At 44.1% G+C, this 10,458-nt stretch overlaps 1 protein-coding gene across 3 annotated transcripts in view; it reads left to right on the top strand.

Moving 5' to 3' along the window:
• The first annotated feature begins 681 nt into the window (after positions 1–681).
• The window catches only part of LOC147422080 (uncharacterized), an 87,140-nt gene continuing 77,363 nt past the window's right edge, over positions 682–10,458 (top strand). The window contains exons 1-2 of one of the 3 annotated variants that reach the window (XM_086503559.1): positions 682–836; positions 1,277–2,631. In XM_086503559.1, the coding sequence (XP_086359685.1) occupies positions 1,376–2,631 (1,256 nt within the window). In that variant the 5' untranslated portion in view covers positions 682–836; positions 1,277–1,375. The other 2 variants (XM_086503557.1, XM_086503558.1) reach the window with 2 other exon arrangements.

The following is a 10,458-nucleotide window of genomic DNA, read 5'->3' as shown; positions in this document are numbered from 1 at the left end:
CTTGACCTTGTCATCTATTGTGACCATCACATGGTAGTGGTCCGACATATAGTTATTACATTGAGGTTTGACTTTGAATAAGTGAAGACTTTGGCTGTTAATATCTGATACGCTCTTGAGGGTGAGGAAGACGCTTGTCCACCAATGCAAGATAGGATGGATTGGGACAGATGCAGGCCAAGGTGGGGGTTATTAGGGAGAATTGGTGAGGGGGAGGGAGGGTTGGATTGATCCCATGCGTTGGGCAAGAGTGGGGCATGATGAGCGGAAGTGCTCGAAAAAAACTTTGTTCCAAAAACTTAGAAAACCTACATATGAGAAATATGAGAGGTAACTTAACAATATTTGAAGGTTTTCACACTAAATTTATCTAAAATTTTGCAGGTCTTCTCACCTTCAAATCTAAAATTTAGAGGAGGGATTACGCTAAACTTAGGGTTTTTTGAAGCACAGAATTGAGCAGATAGGGGCCCTGAAACTTTCCATTAAAGGATAAATGAAGGATGCTGCGGCCTTCAACCGGAAGTACTCAAACGAAGGGAAAGTAAGTACATACCCGAAGTACCTAGGTTAGCGGTGTATTTGTCTTGAAACCATGGTTTGAAGTTTGAACTTAGCAGGGCAGGTGGTTTCAAGGCGAGCGAGTGGATTCCGTCCGGACAACAGTAAAGTGGCCCATGGCAGTGATGGCCCCATGCTTCAAACAGGCTTTAAGTCTCAATAACCTGATGCGCTAGCTATGGGAGAAGCGCCAGCTCTTGGCTCTAGCAACGCACAGTGACGCGGCTACCTTGGCCTGCGCCATTTCATTTCATCCCGTTTCATTTTATCTCCAGGTACCCATTGCGGCCCCCCCCCGCTCTCTCTCTCTCTCTCTCTCTCTCTCACACACACACACACACACACACACACACACACACACACGCACGCACGCGCACCCAAATATACACGCAAGGACCCCCGGTCCCCCTCCCGTGGCTTTGCTTGCTAGCAGCAAAGAGGGGATCCCTTATATGTAGTACAGAACAGCATGAGGCTTGCTCGCTGAATTAGACCTCTTCTTCAGTTCTGTCTAAAGCTGAGGTACTACTCATTGTCCAAGTTTTCATATTTGGAAAAGAAAATGAGTTCTGTCCTACTTTACTTTTGAGTTCAGCAGAGAAGATGGACTTTCTGAAGCCACCATAAGGCGCATGTCTTGTTAATGCATGTGTGTATAGTAAATATGTTTTAATTCTTGGGTCATGGATTTTCACTTGGTAGTGTTTCTTGTCAGGTTGGTGCCGGTGGCTCTCACATTGTTTTCGACCCAGAACTGGCATAACTAGAAGTTTCCTCCGAGCCTGTGGAGGGTCTTCTCAATTTGAGATTATGCATGGCCTGGGATTCTACTTCCTTCCCTTGGGAGTGGGATGCAGAAACATTCCATTTACCAGGTCATGGCGTTGAGACTGATCTTAGAAAGTCATCTGGAATCTCTCGAGCACTTGAAACAGATCTCTGTGTTGGAAAGAATGGGGTTTCTCCTCATATCAGCAAAGAATTGGGTTCCTCGGTGCCTAATACAACTGCCATTTCCTTGGGCAAACATGATACATTACAAGTACAGTGGCATATGAGCAATAATGGACTTGTTAACGGAGCTAAGAAAGATCAAGCGCTTCCCAAGGGTACCACGACTTCAACCAAGCACGATGCACCTCATGTGGAGTGGCATACAAACCGGCATAACAATAACATTAGCAAAGAAGTGGGCCTTGTTGTGTACACAGATGAGACCACACCTTCAGCCAAGCATGTTGCATTGGATGATCGGCACGCAAGTCAGCACACAAATGGAGACAACAGAGGAGGAGGCATGGTCATTTACCCAATGTCTTCAACAAAGCTCACTGAATCAAACATTAATTGGCAACATGTTAACAAGTTTGTGGGTTCAGCTTTAGAAAGCACAAATAACGTGATGCTTAGCACTGGTCTGGCTAGCCATGGCAATGTCTCTTGTGTCACAACAGGAGTACTTCCCATTGTTACCACCTGCACAGGCATAAAAAATGGGCCCTTTACTGGTTGTATTTCTGATGTCACTCAAGGCCCTACTGGGAAAACAGTTCAAAAGGGTGTGAATGTTGCATGGAAAAAGATGGACTATGGATTTGCAGGGGTTTTTGAGTCAGGCACACCACAGGCTAGTTCGATGCATCATGCACAACATCAGCAAGTCCTAGGCACTAGGGGAAAAACACAAATTTCTGCAGTGGAAGTTAAAGAGGAGAAAGGTGTTGTCAGTACGTCCAAGGGTGTTGGTATGAATGATGAGCAGCATAGTAGCAATGCCACCGGTTCAGCTGGCTCAGGTGATTCTTTTACTGGTCTGCACTTAGGCAAGCGGACATACTCTCAAGATGTTTCTAAAGGTACTGCAAGCAAGCCAGCTCTAAGGTCGGTGTTGGCTTCTAAAAAAGCTCGCACAGCCTTTGCAATACCACGGTGTCAAGTTGAAGGATGCAAATTAGATCTCACTTCTGCCAAGGACTACCATCGTAGGCATAAAGTGTGTGAGCCTCATTCTAAAGCTGGAAAAGTAGTGGTTGCAGGTACGGAGCAGCGTTTTTGTCAACAATGCAGCAGGTATGCCGTACTATACTGTACTCTGTAGTAAGTCACCTTATCTGCTTTCTAGTCTTTCTACCGATTTTTTGTATTTTGTTAAAGAGTTTTTACATACACACATACCTTTACATATATACATAACACACACACAGACGTACACATATTTCATGCATTTTGTGTGTGTGTGTTCACACACACTCTCATGTATGTGTGTGTGTGTTGTGTATGTGTCTATTTAAGTCTTTTTAAGATGACTTGCCGTAAGGGTGTAAATAAGCATTCTCTTCATTCCAGCGTTAGGTTTGTTCTTGTGATCAGGAAAAGCTTTTAAGGGACCTAATATGGTTTACCTACGTCTGTAGTACTTATAAGCATAAGTGTGGATAAAATGCATATGGCCTTGCTCTTAAGCTTCTTCAGCGTACGTGGTCTCCAGGGATGCCGCATGCAAGTAGCATCATGGACCAGAGAAAATACTTTTCCACTTCCGTGGGAACTTAATCGTGTGTGTAACTTTCATGTGAAGGGAAAATACTGCAGCAATATACTGAACTAGTCACACTGATGATAATTGATTTTGGGACGAGTGTACTAACCTAGAAGAAATTTGTAGAAGGGAAATGCTGTGGAAAAAAAGGCAGATCTGCTGCTTTGAATATCAGCTTAAGAATGGTGTTGATTGATGGTTTGAGATTTGATTAAAGTCACTGCTGACACGGCCTTAAGTGGAAAACCTAGTGTGTTTGCAGTCCCAATGTCTTGTTTGTTTACATTTCTTGCTTTCAGAGACTTCCCAAGACTAACCTGGTTGAGTTGTTGGTCTTTCTTTTGTTCACTTTTAATTCCACACTGGATGCACCAGCAACTAGCTTTCTTGTTGCTATACCTGTTGCCTAGCATCTGTAGGCTCTTTCAATTTTGTGTATACTTTTGAAATATGGCACAAAACTTCATCGCTCATTTTCAAAGCCCTAGCTTACAAATCTACAGTCAATCTACTTTTTCAGACAACATTTATGTAAATGAATGTGAGCATGCTTTTGGGTACATCCCCAGGTATTTGTTTAAAGCGTTTTAGCGGGCATGTGAATGAAAGTTTTGTCCTATTTAGTTTTTCTGTGCATAGTGGTGCATATTTCCTTTCAATCACCTCTTTATTTTAGTACTTATCGTTGGGCTGCACTTGATTATGGGCAATCTGCCTTGCATTTTTGGAGCCATGATAAAATATAGCATTATATTGTGGTATGCTATATTTTGTGAGGGAGCATGTACATTGTATTAACACCTAGCTCTTTGCTCACTATTGGCCGTGTTCGACATTATTTAAGGACGTTTCACTATCCATGTGCTATATTGATGCACCATGTAGCCGAATTTAGTCTCGTGGTTAAACAACTGTGAATTTAGAAACTATACTCTCTCTTGGGAAAGCGAATACTCAAGGTTTTATACGTTTGTGCCATTTGAGGGTAGACAGGAAAAAGGAACATCTTAAGTTGTGGACCGCCGAGATTTTGCAGATTTTTTGTTTAGACTGTGTAGATTACCTTCATCTTTAAGGGCGTATATGTTCTATAAACTACCATATTTTTTTTGTCATAAAATTTATTTTGTTCAATTGTTACTTCCATGCTTGATTATGACCAAGTGTGTCTTGTGTCTTTAGAGCTTTTCACTAAATTTGAATGCATATCTTGGTGCCAAGATGTGCTTATGAGTGCGATTGGAGTGTCTAAGAGAGGATTTGCTAGACTGGATCCTACATAGCATCACCTTAAGCAAGAAGAAAGGTCACTTGCATGCCGTCTCTATGTGCCATGTGGGCATGCTATTTAGACAACCAGAAATAATGTCTCAAAAACATAGTCATAGAGGATGGCCATCTTGCTAGAGCTTTATGTTCACCTTCAATACTGCTTACAGCTTTTCGTATGTACGCACAAGCCCTTAGTTGTGGGTTGGCCACCCTTTCACTCTTTTGGTAGGGATTCTAGGCACATATAGTGTTTGCATAAGGCATCTTGCCCATTTTATATTTTTGTTCTCAATTTTGTGGGTTTTCTAGTGTTTTCTAATTTTTGTGGTTTTGCTCGACTCGGAGTTGGCTCACTATATCAGTGCAGCTCCTGTCCTCTCTCTTGTCATTATGTATCATTCAGTCTTTGGAGTTATCGAGTTGCCAGCTTCACCTCTCTCTCTCTCTTTCTCTCTCTCACAAGTAAAAGTAGGCTTGGAACCCTTTGTATTAATAATCTAATTACAAGGCTGAAGACATTACATAAGCCCGTAGAAGAGATATCACTAAGATAGATAGAGACATGACAATCTGATCTATACAAGTGACCAAGGGTGGTCTCGCATAGATGTGACTTGCCCTCGATGGATAGACCCTTCGTACACACAATTGCTATTGCTACTACCATTTGCTCCTGCACATGAGACCTTTGACTCGGCCTCAAGATCGATAGCAACCCCAAGCATCCTGAGGTCCTCAATGTGTCATGAATTCAGTCTTTGCTCACCATGGACTACACCTGCATAGGGTGAGTGCTCTCCATATGAGGTCGCTTGGCTATTGCTGCCCTCCAAAGAAAAAACCTCACGGGTAAAGCCTCTAGGTTGCCCGGAATTGCCACAAAGAAACACAAAAAAACACCCACTGGAAACGTTGGGGAGGGATGGCCCCTAAAAAACGTAGGTATACCCCCCTCTGCATGGCTTGCTACTTTTGTGGCCTAGGGCTGCCCATAAGGGGCGCCTTGTTGGGCTGCATGCCACCTGAGCAGTACCCTCATGCCCCTTATAAGTTCCATAGGCTGTTTGCTCATTCCACACATTAGTCCCCACGACTTAGAAAATGGGGCAAAGTGTGGGAAAATATGGAGAGGGGCCAAGGAGGCATGTGGGAGCACTCGGAAGGCATAAGGAAAATTCAGCAAGCTTGCTGGAGGCTACATGGCCATGGAAATAGCCTAAACTCGGACTACACATGTCACGTGCGCACTTCACTTGCGCCACATGGACATGCTTCTGCCATGGTCTAGTGTCAGTCTTAGCCTAGGAGTGAGCCCGACACTTTGTGAGCCTCTAGCAGGACATGCATGTCCAGGCCAGTCATAGTTGCATACCCTCTCTTGCACAATACAATCATTTCAGCATGAGCATTTTCCAGAGCATAGAACCCTTTTTTCCAAAGTACACATTTTTCACATATTTATTAATAAGTGACTTTTGTTGGAAGGTAGGTAGGGAAAATTGCTAAGAAACTATAAAAGAAACCCATTGGGCACTCAGTGAGGCAGAGGAGGCAATAGAGGGTAGTGCACCAAGTGTTGCACCCGGCAGGTGGTCTCTTTCTCAGTAGTATCCTAGGAGCACTAGCGTTTTTGGACAGATTTCAGCCATCAACGTTTTTGCAACTGTACCATCCCTTTAGCCTCGTTGCATCCGCGATTCCATTCCCGAAAGCAGATCCTCGCCGGAAAGCAATATGTCACAAACTGGTAATGTGGTAGGCCCCCTGACACACACACACTGTTGACGTGGCAGCAGACAGATCCTGTGAAATCCGCCGATAGGCTGACGTGGCAATGTACGGACCCCCGCAAATTGCGTTGATTACTGACGTGGCAGATTTTCGCAAAACACACTGACTTGCTGACGTGGCTATACGTACTGATTTCGAAAATTACGTTGGTTGAATTTGGTAGCTTTTGGTTACAATTGCTTTTGAGTTTGAGAGCTTTTGAGTTTAAAAGATTTTGGGGCTCTGCTTTTGGGCATCCATTGTAAGAATAAATAAGTCCTTTGGGACTCACTCTTTAGAGCATGTGGACGTATAGTTTGAGTGTGAGTTCCGACAGACTTTTGTACTTTGCACACAAATTAATATAAAAAGAAATATCGAAAGGGACGCCAGTCTTTGGAGCCATCTCAGATCAGTCAGCTTTTGGACACGAAGAATCAATCCAAAAAGCAATTGAAAAAGCGCAAGAAGGGGATTGACTACCTTGGTTATTTCGGCCGTCAATCTTCGTTTGCATCTTCAAGAAAGCAGAAGAAGCGTGTACGTTTTAAAGGACTACCCAGTTCTTCTTCTTCCTCTTTTGCAGACAGTCCTTCTAGCGAGCGAGGAGGACATAAAGGGCAACAAGAGAAGCAAAAAGCAAAGCTTCGGAAAGGGTAAGAAAAACTCAGATTTCGCCCAGTTTCTGATAGCTCTACGGAGGAGTCATCCTCTGACAGTTCAAACTCCAATGACCATATGTTTTATGCAAAGAAGAAGCACTTCTACAAAGCCAACCAATATGACTTCCTCGAGGACGAGAGCAAGAAAACAAAAGAATTTAAAGAAGGTGGACAATCGATAAAATTTGAGTCCTTTTCTGGATTTTGAGATGCTCCAAGGGCTTTGGCCTTCATCAAGCACTTTGACATAGCCTTCTCTGGAGGTCACTACCAGAGCACTCCAAGATTAGGAGGGCTGGATCTTTTCTCAAAGGGAATGCTCGAACATGGTGGTCCACTCTTCTTCTGAGGAAAGAAGCTCCAGTCAAGTGGTTGAAATTTAAAAGACTCTTTATTTCTTCTTGGTTGTTTCGAGAGTACGAATGGGATGTACGAACCGCTTAGAACCATCTTCGGATGACCAAGGGAGATTCTTTGGACGCTTATTGCGAGAGTTTTTGGGACTCTTTTCTATCAACCTCTTCATTTAAGAAGGTCACCTCTAAGGAACAGTTTGAGCGGTTTTGCTGCGGACTCCCTACATAGATCTGAGACTACTGCCTTGAACAAAGGTCGAATTCTATCCAATGATCTCAATGAGATCTTGACTCAGAGGACCAGAAAGACCTCTAACAATGAAAGTAGAAAGAAAAAGAGTTCTCAAGAAAAGAAGGATACACGATCCCGACTGATTGTTCAAGAAAGGGCTAACTATATCAAAGAGGGGAAGTGTTGTGGTTGCGTGAACAAGGGCACTTCCCGCAAAGTGTCTCAAAAAGGCTTAGCAAGGACAGACTAAAGACAGGCCAGAGAGTTCGAGAGTAGCAGAGGAATGTGCTAGTATTAATGTCACGAGGATGTGGCAATTGCTAACCTTAGTTGTCATTTTCTTTCCGATGATTTTAATTTAATTTTTGGGACTCTCTTTTTGAAGTCACAAATGGCTGGATATTGTATGGCCAGTGTGAAATGGCCGACGGCCGAGACTTTCACCCGCAGACGGGAAGGACAGGTCGCCACGAGATGGTCGGGTCAGTCGGCAGTGGAATCCGAGCCGTAAAAGGGTGTCTAGACTCAGTTCAAAGTCATTTAGGCCCCTCGCTACACTTATAAGTTGGTGGGTACTAGGAAATTAACTTGAAAGAGGCAAAGTGGACACTTGGCGGCTCCAGGCTGATTCTGCCATATCTGCATGCAGAAGGGACGCCCAAATTGAGAGAGGGGGCTGCTTTGACTTAATAAGTGACTACAGTGTGTGTGAGTAGTGGGTGCAGATGATCACAGCTTTAATGGAAAGCTTGCCTTCTCCCTTGCTCTATGTAGCACGACGATTCCGCTCTCGTGCATCTGTCTTCCCCTTTGAGTACAGAAACGTGATGCCCCGCTTGAAGGCTTTTCATCTTTATGTACAGTTGTGTGGGTTCATGCGCGATTGCCGAGGCAAGAGCCTCTTGCACAGGTACTGGATTAGCTAGTGGCTAATCCCCCGTAGGTACATGTGAATTTAGAGAGATTTCACGTGAGAAATCTTGTCCGATTCGAAGGGCAAGTAGCCCTACATGTGCGGGAGCTCAAGGGCTTGCTACGGATGCGACTGGCACGCGAAATGGAGCCCAAAACAGAAAAATACAGCTTGCTGTGTATTTTTGCAGGTTTAGGGTTTTGACCCTAATTGATCCCTAATACCCTTAGGGGCTTCGGGGAAGCGAGGGGATCGCTATACAGGTGTTCTGGTGCATTTTTGGGGCAGAAAACAGAGAATTCAGCGTGCTGCAGATTCTCGCCAGGTTTGGGAAAGTGTCTGTATGCGCCGGGACAGTCACCTTTGGCATGGGGATTTTTTTTGTGAAGCCTCCAGTTGCGGTTATGCTACTGAAATCGGGTTAAAGTAGGCCATTTTCAGCCCGGTCAAAGCGGGGCAGCGCGTAGGAACTTGCATGCAGGTTTTTCCCAAGTGTTACAATAATAAAGAAATACCGAAAGGGGTGCCAGTCTTTGGGGCCTACAGGGTGTCGCTGTGCGCTTGGTAGCACTCTAGCTGCCAGGCCGTGGTTTGTCTTGAAGTGTTGAATTTCAGTCACATGTTTCTTTGTGAAGTTCCTCTATGTCGTAAAGTCAAGTGAAGTTATCAAGTAAAGAAGCGGGTGAAAGCCAAAGTCTACCGCCCTACGGGCCGGTTTTAATTAAAGAAAGACGGATCTTGGAGAATGTCCATTGATTACAGAGCTCTCAATAAAATCACTATCAAAAACAGATTTCCGATTCCAAGGATCGATGATATTCTTGACCGACTTCAGGGATCCTCTTGTTTCAGCAGGATTAATTTGAAAAATAGATATCATCAAATCAGAATCGCTCCGGGAGATGTCTACAAGACAGCCTTTTGGACAAGTTTCGGTTTGTATGAATTTTTGGTGATGTCTTTTGGCCTTACCAATGCTCCGGCGACTTTCAACTGAATGATGGACAGGATTTTCGAGAGTATCGATCTTTTGTCGGCACTTTCTTTGATGACATTATAGTCTTCTCCAAGGATGAAGCAGAACATCGACACCATCTGCTGTAGGTCTTTTAGGCACTGCGTGATCACAAATTAGTTATCACTGCCAAAAAGAGTGAGTTTTTCTTGTCGGAGATACACTTTTTGGGACACATCGTCTCAGCAGTAGGAGTACAGATGTACCCGACCAAGATTAGACTATACGTGACTGGCCAGATTTGAAGAATGTTCATGAAGTTAGAAACTTCTTGGGCTCGTGTTCTTACTACCGGCGGTTCATTCGAAAGTTTGCAGAGGTAGCTTTCCCTTTGCACATATTGACTCAGAAAGGAGTCCCTTTCTCGTGGGGACCGACAGAGGTGACTGCCTTTCAGACACTTAAAAGAAAAACTGACTACTGGACCAGTGTTGACTTTGCCGGAGTTGCAAAAGTCATTTGAAGTATATTGTGATGCTTGTGGTTGTAGTCTGGGAGCGGTCTTAATGCAAGAAGGCCACGTGATTGCCTATGAAAGCGGATTGTTTTCAAGGCCAAAATTGGCAGCACAGATTTATGAGAGAGAGCTTTTGGCAATGATCCATGCTCTTACTCGGTGGCGACATGTCACAAGATGGGCACCACGTGCCAATAGAAAAGAACAGATTGAACAAACTTTTAGCACTTCAATATCAACTGAACTGAGAGAGAGAGACGACATGCGACACGGAGTGGCGGAATTCCATCCCAAAGAGTATTGGCCCCAAATCTTGGTGCCCCTTTCAGTATTTCTTTATATTGCATCAATATAGTACAAGATGGTACTCCAGACTCTGCACCTTTTCCGGGAAGCATGCCAGAGAATGAGCCCATGGCCTCATATCTAAAGGCCCTAGGCCCTAAAAGTACTTTACATGAAAAGCCTTCAAACTCAAAAGCTTCTGGTCCAAAAGCAAGGCCAAAAGTGGCTTAGTTCCGTGCCAAGAGATATTGGCCCCAAAGACTAGTGCCCCTTTTGGTATTTTATTTTTATATTAATCTTTGAGCAAAGTATAATCGACCCGCGGGTGCTCGCTCTCAGACTCTACGTCGAGATGCCCTGCAGAGTGAACCCTAGGGTCCTTATTAAGAGTTGCAA

Source organism: Adiantum capillus-veneris, chromosome 27 (genome assembly GCF_014529385.1).
Source record: "Adiantum capillus-veneris isolate H3 chromosome 27, ASM1452938v2, whole genome shotgun sequence".
Classification (NCBI taxonomy): Eukaryota; Viridiplantae; Streptophyta; class Polypodiopsida; order Polypodiales; family Pteridaceae; genus Adiantum; species Adiantum capillus-veneris.
The sequence above is the reverse complement of the archived record's forward strand: the minus strand, read 5'-3'. Positions and strand labels throughout refer to the sequence as shown.